Here is a 17,010-nt window from a genome sequence, read left to right on the forward strand (position 1 = left end):
ACAGAATAAATGTGTTAACTGCTCACCAGAGTTGTGTATAGCTGTCACACAAAAACAGCCCTCTTGTAATAAAGACCAACATTCCTGTAAGAGGTAACTGACAGAGGCGAGAAGGTGTGGTGATCCTCAAAGATGGGTTCGATCTTTCCTAATATAAATTGGCATCTTTTCCCCCAAATCTTTCATCCTCCTTCAATGAAATTTTCAGTACACTGACTAACAAGCCAATTATTTTGTCATCTTCATTTTTGACTATGATTATCAAGGCTTCACACAGAAGACTAAAGAGTGATGGTGAGGCCACCAGGAAATGAACCACAGCCTGAAGCTGGGCTGAATACAAGTGCAGCTCTGATATCAATTCACCAATTGTATTATGGTTATACTACAGAAGTAATGTTGCAAGCTGACATTACCTCACTTACTGGCCACACATGTTTGGGAACTGAGGCATCACTGTTTGTGAATTCCTATTCATTAAATTAATGTTTGGGATTTCTCAAGATTCACATACGCTGGGAGCATTAACTTATGAAAAAACTAGCTTGATAAGTGTTAGCTTTATCTCAGTGCTGGCACTCACACCTCCAAGTCAGAGGATTGTCCCTTTCCAGGGACTTGAGCACATTATTTATGCCATTGATTCAAAGCAGTACAGAGACCATATGGAGCAATGTTGCACTGTCGTCTTTCAGATGAGATGTTTTAAGGCCCCTATCTGCCATCCAACATGTGTGTTAAAGATCCCATGACAATATTTGAAGAAGAAGGGCAAGGAAGATCTTCTGGCCAGAATGACCACATTTAACCTTCAGTTACTTCAATAAAAATGTGGTACCTGATCATTTATCTTATGAACATTTGTGGGATCTTCCTGTGCATAAAGCATTCACAGTATTTTCCCCACATTATAATATAGATTTTCAAAGAACTTCATTGGCTGTGAAGATTTTTTGAGACATCGTGAGGATATGACAATGGAACTGTCTCCTTCCCTTACATTATTTCCTTCCTTCCATTACTTCCCTGCATTAATTCCTTCCATTACATACTGGAGATGGAATGACATTGGGAAATATCTTTGCCCAGCTCTCTGAATGCTTCAGGAAACTGTAGGCGGTTTAGTTCCTGGGTTTTTATTATATTAATTTGGCGGGATATGGGCATTGCTGGCTAGGTCAACATTTATTGCCCATCGCTCCTTACCCTTAAGAGGTGGGGATGACCTGCCTCCCTTTACTGCTGCAGTTGGAAGTGTAGGTACATGCATGGTCCTGTTAGGAAGAGAATTCTAGGATTTTGACCCAGCAATAGTGAAGGAGCAGCAGTGATATATTTCCAAGTGATTTGGAGGGGAACTCCAGGTGATGATATTTCCAGATATCTGTTGCTTTCACACTTCTAGAAGGTAGTGGTCGTGGGTTTGCAAGTTACTACCTAAGGAATCTTGAGGTGAGTTCCTGCATTGCATCTTGTAGTTGGTACACACTGCTGCCACTATTTGGCAGTGATGGAGGGAGTGAATGTTTGTGGGAGGAGTAGTGAGTAAGCTGGTTACTCTGGATGGTGTTGAGTTTCTTGAGTGTTGTTGGAGTTACATTCATCCACCAAACGGAGAATATTTCATTACACTCCTGACTTGTGCCTTCTAGAGTGGACAGGCCTTTGAAGGTTTAGGAGGTGAGTTACTCGCTGCAACATTCCTAGTCTTTCACCTGCTCTGGTAGCCACAGTATTTTTATGGCCAGTTCCAGTTCAGTTTCTGGTCGGTGGTAACCCCCCTGAAATGTTGATAATGAGGGATTCAGCAATAGCATTGCCATTGAATGTCAAGAGGAGATGGTTAGATTCTCTCTTGTTGGAGATGGTCTTTGTGTGTCACAAATGTTACTTACCGCTTGACAGCCCAAGCCTGGATATTGTCCAGGTCTTGCTGTATTTGGACATGGACCAATCTGAGTATCTGAGGTGCTGAACAATTGTGCAGTCATCAGTGAGCATCCCCCTTTTTGATCTTCCGATGGAAGGAAGGTCATTGATGAAGCAACTGAACACAATTGGGCCTAGGACACTACCTTGACAAACTCCTGCAGTGATGTCCTGGAGTTGAGATGATCTACCACCATAGCCATCCTCCTTTGTGCCAGGTATGACTCCAAACAGGATTGAAAGGTTTTCCTCCTAATTCCCATTGACTTCAGTTTTGCTAAAGTTTATTTATGCCATTATTGAGTCAAATGCTGCCTTTACGTCAAGGGCAGTCACTTTCACCTTACCTCTGGCATTCAGCTCTTTTGTCCACATTTGAACCAAAGTTGTAATGAGGTCAGGAGCTGGTGATCCTGGTGGAACACAAACTGAACATCTGTGAGCAGGTTATTGCTGAGCAAGTGCTGCTTCACAGCACTGTTGATGACCCGTTCCATCACTTTATTGATGATCGAGAGTAGATTGCGGCGTTAATTGGTCAGATTGGATTTGCCCATTTCTTATGTATAGGACATACCGGGACAGTATTCCACATTGCCAGGTAGATGCCAGTGGAACAGCCTGGCTAGAGGAGTGGCAAGTTCTGAAGCATCAAGTCGTATTGCTGGAATATTGTTGGGGCCAAGGCCTTGGCAGTATCTAGTGCCTTCAGCTGTTTCTTGATATCACGTAGAGTGAATTGAATTGGCTGAAGACTGACATCTCTGACACTGGGACCACCAGAGAAGGCTGAGATGGATTATCCACTTGGCACTTCTGGCTGGAGATTATTGAGAATGCTTCAGCCTTATCTTTTGCACAGATGTGCTGGGCTGCTCCATCATTGAGTTTGGGGGTACTTGTGGAGCCTTCTCCTCTAGTCAGTTGTTTAATTGTCCACTGCCATCTTTGGCTGGATGTGGCAGGACTGCAGAGCTTAGGTCTGATCTGTTGGTTATGGCGTCGCTTAGCTCTGCCTGTTACTTGCAGCTTCTGCTGTTTGGCACACAAATAGTCCTGTTTGGGAGCTTCACCAGCTCCACCTCAGTTTCAGATAAGCCTGGTATTGCTCCTGGCATGCCTTTCTGCACTCTTCTTTAAACCACTCTCCATTGTACCAGCACTGGACGGCATTAACTTAGCACAGACTTGACATTTAAAAGCAAATAATTATAGATGCATGGCATTAACTGCAAATTCCATTGTGTGGAGTTAACACATGAATGTGAATCAATGGTGTTTCAATGAATAGGCAGTATAAATTGCGTAACACTCGCTTGCCAACATAAACACTGCACTCTCTGCACTGGAACAAGTAGGCCCAAGGCCCAGTTGAAATTGAGCCCAGGGCCTAATTTAGTTTAGGATAGTATGCTGTAGCTGTGAGCTGCATGTCACAGCCAAGCAGCTAGAAGAGTGAAATGGACATCATTTTCAGGCCTAGTTCTGAGGTACAGTTGCATAATGTTCAGCAAACTGGACTAGAAATCCAGAACGCTGAATTCCATGGCAGCTGGAGGACTTGAATTAAGTAATTCTATGACTCGTATTGAAGGTGACCAAGAAGCGAAGGAAAAACAGAAGTGCCAAGAAGGGCTGTGGCCATGTCAAGCTCATTTGATGCACAAACTGTGCCTACTACCATTCCAAAGACAAAGCCTTGAAGAAATTTATCATCCACAACATTGTTGAAGCTGCTGCAGTTTCAGAGGCCAGTGTCTTTGATGCTTATGTGTTCCCAAATTGTACATGAAATAGCATTACCGTGTTAGCTATCCATAGCAAAGTCATAGAATCAGAATCATAGAACCCTACAGTGCAGAAAGAGGCCCTTCCAGTCTGCACCGAACACAATCCCACCCAGGCCCTACCCCCATATCCCTACATATTATACCCACTAATCCCTCTAACCTCCGCTACCTTGGACAATAAGGGACAATTTCTTAGCATGGCCAATCAACCTAACCCGCACATCTTTGGACTGTGGGAGGAAACCGGAGCACCCAGAGGAAATCCTTGCAGACACGAGGAGAATGTGCAAACTCCACACAGACAGTGACCCAAGCCGAGAATCGAACCCAGGACCCTGGAGCTGCGAAGCAGCAGTGCTAACCACTGTGCTACCGTGCCGCCTGTGATAGAAATCATTCATAAGAGGCCAGGAAAGACTGAATTCCACATTTCAGGCCAGGTGCCAACATCCCACGTGGACATCCTTAGGAGCCTACATAAATGTTAGTGAATCCAATGATTTGGTTCAAAATTATAAAAATTTTGAACCATTAAAAAAAGCTAGTATCAGACCATGTGAAAGTACTAAAATGTTGTAAACTCATTTGTACACCAATGGCCTTTTGGGTGTCTATGGTGTCTATCAAGATAGTACAGCTGAAGTGAGTCACCTGACTTGAGGGACCAATGGAAATTGAGTGTAAGTGATCATGGAGGGTGGAGTCCTCTCTCTCTCAGGCAGAATCTTTTAGAAGTCATGTTGTAAGCATGTGAGCATTGGAGTTGTTGTTTGAGGACAGCCAAGGATTGCAACCTCCTGTACCAAGTTTCTCTTATCAATAAATACCTTTTGTTACTAGCAAAGCTCCAAACCTATGGACAATGCTAGCATGCCACCATATAACAGGGAGGGAAATTTGCTGTCCTTGCTCTATTTGCCTTATATGTGACTCCAGAGCTAGAGCAATGTGCTTGTATATAAACAGCTCTCTGAAGTGGCGTAGCAAGCCACTCAGATGTACTCAGAGGTGTCTCTTCCCCATCACCTTCGCAAGGACAATTAGAGGTGAAGAATAAATTCTAGCTGGTTTCTCACTGAGGTAAGTTTTTTTTAAATTTACCTTTTTTGGCAACAGCCTTCTCTTGTTCTTGTAAGACTGCTGTTTAGGACCTGATTATTTTGAACACAGAAGGCTTGATGAAGCTGTGTTCATGACAGCTTAATATCAAGAAGCGAGTCTTCAACAGGAGAACCCTTTTAACACATTCAAGGGGCCTAACACCTATTTCAGGCTCATGCCTGAACACCTAAAAATTTAGCCACCTGCATATAACAATGGAACAAATGCCTATGCGGACCGGACACAGCCTGGCTGCAAAATTGGTATTCCTTGTCCAAATTTTACACATTTTAAAGTAGGTGAAATGCATTTCACTTTCCACTGCAAAAGAAATCTCCAGGAACACAGCTCTGTTTGTAAAAGCACATTTCTGAACTTGGTTCGTGCTTAAACCAAGCTACTCAAGTGAGGTTAAATTAAACAATATACATTCCAAAAAGCTGAGCTTATACAGTCTTGTTGTTTCAGTCAGAGTAAAATTGTTTTTTTTTAATTGAGAAAGCCTTTTATTGACTACAGATATAATGTAATCTAGTTGTCAAGAGAGAAGAGTACTGCCAACAGCATAGCAACTGTCATCACATGAAATGCAATCGAGAACATTTTGTCTAATGGTTCATATTCTAGGAAAAACCTTTAGCGTGATATACTGTGACCAAGGTGTATTATTCGCCCACCTTCCTCAAGCTTACTGCAACCTCTGACAAAGTTGGCCTCACCTTTGTTGTCCAGGTGAGCCAGGACTACCCTCGCTTGGTGCCACTCTCCCATATTTGAACAGCCAGAGGCATTTGCAGCAATGACTTGCGTTGCCACCCTCTTAGCATCATTTCTTGGATTGGGTTCAATCTGTGCTCTCACCATCCTTCCCCTACCGCCCCCCCGGACCTTCCATAGCCTCCATGCTGCAGTACTGTTTGTCTGACAGTTCAGGATAAGCTGTAACTTTGTGCTGCTAATCACTGGGAAGACCAAAGTCAATAAACTTCACATCTTTGTCACTGGTACCATCACTCTTCAAAGTCACTCTGTGGTATTAGGCTGCTGACCTGAATGTCACAACAAAAGGCTCCACAGATTTAGTGGTGGGCCCAATGCCTGGGTTGATTGGGAATTAGACCATCCACTGTTAAAGTCTGCTTTGTACCCATAAACAGGCCAATATAGGGCAACTCCTGACCCTTTTTCTCTCAGCCTGTCAATGCTGGCCACAAGTCGGAAGCAAATGGAAAAAGGTGCTTATTTTTCAACAGAGGGGGGAAACATGATGGGGGCTCCATGGATCCATGAAATTGATCTGTTTTTTTTGGATCAACAAACTCTTGCTGTCTGCCAAATACGGAGACTGACTGTACACAGCTCCTAACACATTGGAACAATTACAGTCAATTCCTCATAATAGTACACACAACAATTTATAGTCAAGGAAGTGCATTGTGTATTGACAGAAATAAAGGTGAAATAAACAGAACACAGATTCAAGCCTCAACTTGTGTGGAATCCAATATTATTTGCAGCACCATGAGACAAGGTAAAAGGGAGCTGATTGTAAGATAGTGAAAAAAACCCTCACAATGTCAGATATGGAAGAATAATGATTCATGGCAAGGGGTAAACAATAAAGAAATTGAGACATTTATTGGCCAACAACAGAAAATTCAGCCTTGATTTCTCACCGTGACAATTCAGTTCTGAGGCTATATTAACAATCAGCTTCAACTCAAACGAGAGAAAAGACACAATCCGCTGGATTCTCAACTTCAGGAGAGGTAGAGCTTGTGTTCAGTAATTTCCTGACTTGGCAGATCTGCCACGATAGAAAACATGCTATCAGATCCAACTGTTGCTCTGACAACACTGACTATATCTACACAAAGACTGCAGCAATTCAAGAAGGTGGCTAATTCCCACCTTCTCAAGGATCATTAGGGTTGGCCAATAAATGCTTCCTGAGCCAGAAACACCCACATCATATGAAAGAATGATATCTGCCTGTGGTGCAGATGTGTGATAGAGTCTGGTCTACCATCCCAGAAGCGAATCAGAGGTGGCAACAGGAGCAGCTGAATGCTGAGGCTGTCCGGTTAGAAGGAATAGCTTCCTTCTTTGTCCTGGATATTTGATTACATTTTTTCTCATTTTGCATGCTTGAAATCCCAGAACTTTTGAGTAGGAGGTTGTTTTCACAGTTGGAGAACTGTTAACTCTACTTGATTGACATATTTTTGTGGTTGTAATGAATTCTTTCTGTGATCACTTTTGTCAATGTCCCTGTTTATTTGCACAAGATTAAGAGCTGTGAAGTAGTTATAATTTCTGTTATTGATTGCGAAAGGGAGTGTTTTTCCCCAACAATTATGAATTATTTTATCATCAGCTTCATAAATGCCATTAGGCTTCATTGGTTCTGCACATTGTATATACTAGGGGAATAGGTATGGAAGGGCCATGGATGGTATGGAAGGTATGAAGCATTGTTGGGGATGGGTGAGGTGCGTGAGTTGGCATTGGGTTGGTATGGAGGAGGTAGGGGGAGAAAATGTAAGGCTTTCATGGGTGGCATGATGGCACAGTCGTTAGCACTGCCTCAAAACACAAGGGACCCAAGTTTGATTCCAGCAATTGCGTGGAGTTTGCACATTCTCCCCATGTCTGTGTGGGTTTCCTCTGGTTGCTCTGGGCCCCTCCCACATTGCAGAAATATACAGTTTAAGTGTACAGGCCATGCTAAATTGCCCCTTAGTGCGCAAAGGTGTGTAGGTTAGGTGGAGTACGGGGATAGGGTGGGGGTGTGGGTCTGACTGAGGTAGTCTTTTGGAAAGTCAGTGCAAACTCAATGGGCCATCTGGTCTACGTCAGGTTCCAAAATTCGGACCATGGTTTATGATTCCTCCTCATTTGTCATGCAACAGCTGACCTAGCTCCATACAAATTGTGGGGGGCTAGCAGATGTCTGCCTCTACAATTGAGCTGGCCAGATATGGAGTGCAGAAAGCAGGTTCACTGACTATGCCCTTTTGATGTGCTGGCAAACATCGGGAAATTGGGTAGAAATCTTGAATTTGGTCCCATCTACCATTTTTAAATCCAATCCCCATCCCCACCTCCACTCTGGAATGGTCACAGGCATGAAAATCTGGCATTTCCTGATCACCCAATGCTGGATTTACCATCCCTGGCTATAGGAGATCTGGGCAGTCTGACGTTCTCATATTTGTTATTGGGCCCTCTGACAGGGTTAAGCTCCAAACATTGGTAGGGCTATTTCCTCACTGTTCAATCATCTGACTTCTTATTCCTGGGGACGCAATCTTGTCTGCACTGCAATAAAAACAGAGTACGTTCTTAATTCCAGCATCCACAGGATTTTACTTTTATTGCTTGTGTGTATTGTATTTGTTTTACTACAGATAATCATTGAATTCCAATTCTTCTCTCTCTATTGAGCTGTTACTTAAACTTCTTCAATTTTTTGACTTCCGGCCAAACAGTTCAGTTTACAAATTTCAGTTCTGTCCTCTTTTTGTAATTTTCTGAATCCTTCTCACATTTCTCGCCCCTGGTCTGGCTGTTAAAAAACACAAATGTAATTTGCCCAGAATAAGGCCCATTTTCCCTACCTGTTTCTATTACCTGACTCAATCAAAAGTGACTCATCCTACTGCAATTAGGGTTCATTTTAAATGTCAATCCCCTGAAACAGGCATGTCAAGCACTTACAATGAGGACATTTTAAAAATTGGGAGGCCAGGCATGCTCTTTAGCTGGTTTAAAAACTACCTTCTCAGTCTTACCAAGAGCAAGTTGGAAAAGACCAGATAAAATTGATTTTCCTTATCTCCCTCAGTCAGCACAACCTCCCTGTTCTCCAGTTGTGACCCTGACAGGTCTGGGTCTAACCCAACTCCAATCATTAACTGGAAACAGCTGCTAGTTGTAAGACTGCTTTGTTTGGTGAGTATTGTCTAAGTTGCCTAATTGCATGTTTTTCTTTTCCCTGCTATCATCCTTCAAATGATCTTTTCATTGTTGAAGCAACTTCACCTTTTGAAGCTATTTCTGAGTATGTGCCTGGCTGTCTTTGGTATCATTTCCCTCTCTGAATCCAAAGACTGTGTTCAATCCACACTTGATCTGAAGAATACTCAACTGAGGGAGTGTTGCATTGTCAGACATGCTGTGCTTTGGATGAGATGTTAGTCTGGATGTATGTTCAACATTTCAATGTGTCATTTGAAAAAATGCACAGAGATCTCTCCACCCACCCCTGCAAACACAAACAAACACACACACACACACACACACACACACACACACACACACACACACACACACACACACACACACACACACACACACACACACACAACTAGAAGCTGTTAAGTTTTATCTTGTGGCTGTGTACAAATGATTGCATCTGTTTACCTGTACATAACAAAGACAATCGTCCTTGAAAGTAATTTGGTGTATGTAAAGTATTTGGGACAGTTGAGAGATATTAGGGAGGAGTAAAGAGAATAGATGTTCCTGTATTTGATCACGTTAAGTCACAATGTGTCTCTGTTTCCTCTATGTACTGTATTCAGCTCAGGAGCAAGAAAATTTACCCCCACCTCCCCAATGCCACAAGATTTATAAGGATATGTTTTTTTTCCTTTACTTTCAAATGTAGCCTTGTGTTGCTGCAAAATTTTCAAAAATTAATTTCGCTTGGTATTTCACCCGTAAGTGGACCTGTTTGCATAAAGGAGCCCCTCAAATCAATGTGTAAATACCATACTCTTTATGAAGTACTAAGCTGGTACAGCAGACTATCAGCCTGAGTGTAATATAACCAACATAATTGCTCAATCATTTTGAAGGCAGTTTGTCAATTGAATGCTTTATTACTTGTGAAAATCTAACATGTGATTTTTCTTTTGCTCACAGCGAGCACTGGATCGAAACTCCAACCTTCAGCACCAGGTAAGAAGTCTTCTTTCTACTTCACTTCAGAGTTGAGGGTTTCTGTGGTCTCGCATGTATCCAAACTCTTAAGTGCCAGCATTGATCTATTCTTTGAATTTAATTTTGTTTGGTTGCTGTTTATCTCAGTCTTAAAGGAGGACTCCCTGCTTGAGTATTTAGTGACACAAATTAACAGAGTTTCCCAAGAGCTGTAAAATTTAGTGTATTGATGTTAATGCTATCTACCAATTTTAAATTGTTACAGTAAAAGTTTGTCTTTACCAGCCAGGTGGAACAGCTTTTTAAAAAATGCAGTCATATTTACATTGTTACAGCCAGAAGTATTTGTCCTGCTTTTTAAAAGCACATAATTAAACTGCTTAAGCACGTTATTGGTTTTACCCCGTTTACCACCTTTTGTGAATATATACCCTCCAGATTACTCTGCTCCGTTCTTGCAACCACTCACAATGCTGCCTTTCCACATTGTCCCTCCCAAAATTCACCTCTTTACACTTATCCACATTGATTTACATCTATCCCGTATTTTGAAATTGTGGCAAGAAATATATCCAAATAAAGATCTGAGTCCAGATTAAATCTTTAAACGTGAATTTTTAAAGTTAGCAGCTGATGACCTGGCTTCAATACTGATCAATCTCTTTCAGGACCCAATCAATGCCAGCTACTTACCAGACTAGCAGAGATAAATTAACACCTGTGGCATATTTAAAAGTAAGAGATATAATGGGTGGCATGGTGGCACAGTGGTTAGCACAGGTCCCTCACAGCACCAGGGACCCAGGTTCGATCCCTGTCCTCGGATCACTGTTTGTATGGAGTTTGCACATTCTCCCCGTGTCTGTGTGGGTTTCCTCTGTGTGCTCTTGTTTCCTCCCACAGTCCAAAGATCTGTGGGTTAGGTTGGTTGGTCATGCTAAATTAACTCTAATGTCAGGGATGTTAGCAGGATAAATATGAGGGGTTGCAGAAATAGGGCCTGGGTGGGATTGTGGTCAGTGCAGACACAATGGGCCGAATGCTCTCCTTCTGCACTGTAGGGATTCTACGATTCAAACATCAGTGAGACTGGTATCTCTCACCAACATCGTTTACAAATTACTCAAACATGTCCTTCATTCTCTTGTCATGAAGCACTATGAAACTCTCAACATCTTCTCGATAGTCAGTATGGTTTTCAGGCAAAAGAATCTGTCAAAACAGAGCTTTTGCAGACTGTCGATAATCTAGTTTCAAGTCTTGAAAGAGATGAAACAACTTGCATGGTAATCTGAGATTTCTTACAAGCCTTTGCCAAAGTTCCTCAGGGAAAGCTCTTGTCCAAATGCCACTACAATGGACTCGGGCATTATTAAATTGGATCTGGCACTTAGCAATAAAGGACAGCGTGGTGTCTGATGGTAATCATTCTCTCTAAAGTGGCCCAGACATGAGTTGGAACCTTTTACTCTTCTTGACTTATATAAATGACCTTCCCAACACGTTTAAAAGAAAGGGTGCAACAATTCGCGGGTGACTGCATGATTTATTTATCAGGGAAAACTCAAGATCATTTTGCAGTGAATTAGTATGATCTGGAATTGTAAAAATGGCAGGACTAACGGGAGAATGCATTCAATCCCAAAAATGCTATCTCCTGTACATTACCAACAATAAGAATACACGAACAGATAAGTTCTGTAATCAAATTCTTCCACGGGTAGATACGCCACTATAACTGGGGATTCATCTTCAAAACAATCTTCGATGCGGATTCCACATTAACAGATGACACCTGATGTAAACAGCTTCCTGGATTTTGGAGGAGTCGTCTTTGGTATTGCAACAAAAATATTAGTTATAGTTGAGCAAATATTTGTTCAACCAATTCCGGAGTACGCAAGATCCATGTATGATGAGATGTAGAAATAAGATTGAAGTGATTTAAAAATGTGTTGTATGATTCGACACATCTTCCTCAGTAGGAAAAAGTCCTGCCTTAGAAAGCTGCTGGCCAACCTGATTGTCTGGCAGCTCTAACAGACCCAGCAGCGCCAGAATTATGGACACTGCTGGGACTGCAGGCACGTTCACAGAGATTGAAGATGGACACTTGATCCAAGAAAGTCCCAGGCATTTAGGGCAAAGAGATCTCATGCACCGAAAGGAGGAAACATGGATATGGGCATTAGAACACAGATAGGGGAGGAACAAAGGTGGGGGATGTACCCCTGATGCGCTCAGGACATACCTCTGAATGATGTAGCCCTCACACTTCCTTCCTGCCTTTACACCAAAATTTTTTAAGAAATGGCCTTCCTATTCTTGCTAACAATATTATTGCAGTAAAAGTGGAATAAGGGCCTTGCCTGAGTGATATCAAGTCCCCAATAGGTCACAATAGGCTTGTGAGCACATTTCCCACCCCCCCGAGTCATGGGGACTGGGTTGGCAGTGGGTGGGAATGTGGTTAGCAACCTGACATGTCTTATGTGACCTTCTGATGTAAACACACTGGGGTGCAGCGACTGTAAACTGCAGGCTAGGCCATCTTGAATAGTTACTGTAGTAATCTTCATGAGCATGTTGTCCTGATTTGGGGGACCAGAACAACATGAATTTATATAGAATGAGAAAGGGCAATTTGGCTCAGTGATCTTATTCCACAGGTCACATAGACTACACATCTCCTCAGCCATTGCCTCTGTCCAGTGCAACTTCCTGAAGAAGTGTTTTTGGAAAATAAATTGAAAAAAGTGTCAGAATATCTATCTAATCTTATCTCATTTATCCTCAACTAGTTGTCTTCTTGTCATATCACTAGCAGCTCAGGAAAGATAGATCATCTTTATCTGTACTTATCCATCAATGAGACATTCCTCCAAGTCTTTGATAGGGAAGGAAGGTCCACATTTATCCAGTGCTTCATTACATTTTTATGATGTACCAGATATGAATCAGATATAATAAATGACTTTGAAGTACATTATGAGCAAACACTACTAAATTTTCACCCATCCAGATCTCTCAAACAATAATGAGATAAGTGAGCAGTGAATCTTGTTTGATTGAATGAAAGAAGACATCTAGATCACAAAATCTGATCCTGTAGTACCACTGGTGTGGGTGCAACCAAGTCCAGAACGTAAAGAAAGTGGTGGCTGAACTGTCTCCAGCCACCTCTCGTGCAATCCATATGAACATATTGCTTATAAGGGTATCAGCAGAATTATTGGAAGCTTGCAAAATGGACAGATTGTAATGTCAAAGAGCATTTAACTTGGGTTTGGGACCTTGCAAGTCCTGTTAATGTCTTCCCACCCGAACACATTCTGTTGTAGAAGAGGGACCACACACTCCTCCCCCTCCATTGCACTATTTAAAGTCATGACTTTCTTCTGCTGCTGCAGAATTAGTGGAATTATTGTGTGCTGTGCTGTTGGAGGAGTTTGATAAAGTGGCAGTTGGGGACTTCTGTAAGGAGTTTGAAGGCCTGTCAGCAGAGACATTGCTTTCGCTAATGGAAATGACAGTCCCCTTGTTCTGGAGCATGAGAAAGACATAGTTAGGCAGCAGGGAAGAGAAGATGTGTGCAGAGGAAGGAGGAAGAGAGCTCTCAGTAGAAGTTACACTCATCAAGAATTTTTGGGAAACACTTCTGCTACCTCCACCTGCCTGGAGCTATGTCCGAGATAACTGTGATTCACCAAAAAGATGCTGACTGAAGTGTGCTGCCTTTACAGCTAGACCTTCACCCACACCAAAGAATGAAGCTGGTGCTCCCAATGAACATGAAAATAACTGTAGCTCATAACTTCCTTCTAGTTGGGAGCCAGAACCATTACTAATATCCTCCAGTTTGTTGTGCTCCCCTTGTATGAAGGATGTGATAAGGGCTAGGGAACGCCATAGACTTGATTACCCAGAGAGAGGTGGGGGAACAGGCACATGATTTTGCCAACATAGCAGAATTCCCACTACATACTAATGGAAAGATGTACCGCAAATGAAAGGTCTCCCAGAATGGGTCATTGATGTCTGGCCACACAGCATCATGTGGATGAATGTCTGTCATTCTGGCAAAGGTCACAATGGCATCATTCTGTGGTAGTCAACTTAATGTGGAGATGCTGGTGTTGGACTGGGGTAAACACAGTAAGAAGTCTCACAACAGCAGGTTAAAGTCCAACAGGTTTATTTGGTAGCAAAAGCCACTAGCTTTTGGAGTGCTGCTCCTTCATCAGATGAGTCACTTACCTGCTGATGAAGTAGTGCTCCGAAAGCTAGTGGCTTATGCTACCAAATAAACCTTTTGGACTTTAACCTGGTGTTGTGAGACTTCTTACTGAGTCAACTTAATGCCATTGGGTCCTTCAAGCCTGAGGTGCCATTTAATAAGATCATGGCTAATTAGGTTATGGTCTCAACTCCACTTTCCTGATTGCCCCCCTATTCCTTTTGATTCCCTTGACTTTTGTTACCCCACTTCCGCTCCTTCCTGCCTGGATGTGGTGTCCATCAATATTCTTCTCCCTGTCACTCACCACCCCCCACCTCTCTGCTGGGCCTCCTAGACCACATGTTTTCCAACATTATGGGAGCCTCTGCTCATCTATTACCCTCAAACCCTACGCTCCTTATCAACACCAAATCCTCTGCACCTTATTAAATCCACTCCTTACCGAGTCCCTCTCGTGCTTCACTTCAAGTTCCCTCCGGTCTCTCTTTTTCCTCAAATGTAGCTTGCTATATTAGAACCACCACAATGAATTAGAGGCTGGATGCTTAGTGACAAAGAATGACTGGTTCTGTACTTGGTTCATAACTTCCAGTTGCCACCCAGCCACAAATGTCCTAGTAATCCTACGCTGTGCTACCCCGGTAACTGCAGCAGATAGCTTCTGCCTTTCAGTGGGGGAGATTGCAAATGGTTTTGCAGGATGATGTTGAATAGCTCTAGGACTTGAGCTCCTTGTCTTCGGATTGCATCACCTTATCCTGAGCAGCAGTTACAGACTGGGCTGGCTGAAAGACATCATATGGAGAAGCCAGCATTGGACTGCGGAAGGCACAGTAAGAATTCTCACAGCACCAGGTTAAACCTGTTGGACTTTAACCTGGTGTCGTGGGACTTAGAGTGAAAGACATCAGGGAGGGCACTGGCAGAGTGGCTGCGGTGAGGGCATGAATTCGGTCATCCTGAGGGAGGACAGTGCCAAATCCTATTCCATAGAACTACTGCCATTCTGTTGGGGTGTCATCTCAGCAATTGTAATCTCCAGCAGCGCAGATTGCTGGACACCTGTACGAGGTTGCAAGCCGCTTGAGCTATTCACAGCTCGGATAGTCTGGGCCTGCATGGATTACATGACCTCTAGTCTGAGTTTCCAATGCAGCACTGAGAGACACCCAGTCTCTCAATGCTACGTTCTACAAATTGCCACTTGCAATCTCTTCCACTGAAAGGCACCAGTTATCTGCTGCAGTCACGGGGATAGTACAGCGTAGGATTAACAGGACGCGTGCCACTTGTGGTCGGCTTGCAGTTGGAAACCATGACCCAAGTGAAAGGAGTGCAGGAGTTTTGCCCCAGATGTTGTAACACAGCTGGGTCTACGTGAGCGGTCGTGCATTTTTTCTTCTTGAGCTCTCTGTCTGAGATCAGGCCTGATTGAGTTCTGCCTCTCCCTCCCCCCACTGCAGGCCTGTGAAGGAGTCTGACCCCCCCGTCCCCCCACTGCAGGCCTGTGAAGGAGTCTGACCCCCCCGTCCCCCCACTGCAGGCCTGTGAAAGAGTCTGCCCCCCCGTCCCCCCACTGCAGGCCTGTGAAGGAGTCTGTCTCCCCCTCCTGACACCCACCTCCCCCACTGCAGGCCTGTGAAGGAGTCTGGCCCCCCGTCCCCCCACTGAAGGCCTGTGAAGGAGTCTGCCCCCCCTCTCCCCACTGCAGGCCTGTGAAGGAGTCTGCCCCCCCGTCCCCCCACTGCAGGCCTGTGAAGGAGTCTGACCCCCCCCCCCCCCGTCCCCCCACTGCAGACCTGTGAAGGAGTCTGCCCCCCCTCTCCCCACTGCAGGCCTGTGAAGGAGTCTGCCCCCCACTCCCCCCAGCGCAGACCTGTGAAGGAGTCTGTCCCCCACCGCAGGCTTGTGAAGAAGTCTGCATGCTGTTGGCACCAATCTGATCAGCCATCCAGCCAGCTGGATCAATCGATCCTCTCCCCTGCCATGACTGAGTTCTGTGGCAACACGCTTTCACATGTATGTGGTTGCCTGGAGCTATGGATAGTGATGATAGAAGGTTCAATTTTTTTCCATCACAAGAGTGTTGAGCCATAGTTGACCAACTGCAATGTTTATGCTAAATCCTCCTTATCAGTGTCAGGAATGCTTCTTTGTGACATTGATGGTTATTTCCCCTGACACAAAGAAACGATTTCCATGTTATTGGAGAAACAGTTTAAACTTGCCACAATGCTAAAAGTATAGATTTGCATAAAGAATAATTAAAAACGTGGCGTATTTTCCATTTTGAAGGAAAAGCAACGTCAGCAGTTGGAAGTTCCATCCACTGCAAATTTCTGAAGTTGGGTAATGGAAATAGATCTGGCCGCCTTTCAAATCGCTGTCTTCTTGCGAGAGTCTGTCTGCTTGCCAGTGATAGCCTCGATGGTACTATTGAAGGTTAATTATAATCACGACCTTGAGCTACTCGATAACGTTTGGGGAGAGTTCTTTCACAGTGACCTGAAACTGTGTAAGGATTCCTACCACTGGGTGGCCTGTAAAACAGACATCTTTAAAAAGACATTGATGCTTCTATTTCTGGAACTAATTGCTCAAGAAACCATTGTGGAGCCAAAATGTTGATAGCTCTGAAGGATTGTAGGGCATTTGGTGTACATTTCATTGTAGCACAGACTGTTGCAATGTGGTTAATTTGGTACACATCTGAATCTTTTTATATCCTTTGCATCATCTGCAAACATATTGAAAGTGCCTAATGCTTTTTGATGGCCACATTGAACTACAAACAGTTGACGAAAGGTGCTTTTGATGAATTTTTTTCCTTTATTTTATCTGTTTCTCCCTCAGTTGTTCAGGCTATTTCACCTCGTGTCATTCATTGCTGCTTTTCTATAGCACTGGTGATATCCCTGGTTATACAATGGGAAAACTGACTTATGGATGACTTGTAAAAATATGCTATCAAAGGCCAGGTTATAGAGCCATTACAGCACAGAA

The 17,010-nt window shown here is 43.5% G+C and overlaps 1 protein-coding gene across 5 annotated transcripts in view; it reads left to right on the plus strand.

The window, feature by feature from the left end:
• The window catches only part of LOC145340888 (uncharacterized), a 402,915-nt gene that overhangs the window by 54,247 nt on the left and 331,658 nt on the right, over nt 1–17,010 (plus strand). For all 5 annotated transcript variants that reach the window (XM_080185427.1, XM_080185430.1, XM_080185426.1 and 2 more), the window contains exon 2: nt 9,750–9,785. In XM_080185427.1, the coding sequence (XP_080041553.1) occupies nt 9,750–9,785 (36 nt within the window). The remainder of the gene's footprint in view (nt 1–9,749; nt 9,786–17,010) is intronic.

The sequence above is a fragment of the Carcharhinus amblyrhynchos genome, chromosome 3 (assembly GCF_965287045.1).
Source record: "Carcharhinus amblyrhynchos chromosome 3, sCarAmb.v2.hapA, whole genome shotgun sequence".
NCBI lineage: Eukaryota > Metazoa > Chordata > Chondrichthyes > Carcharhiniformes > Carcharhinidae > Carcharhinus > Carcharhinus amblyrhynchos.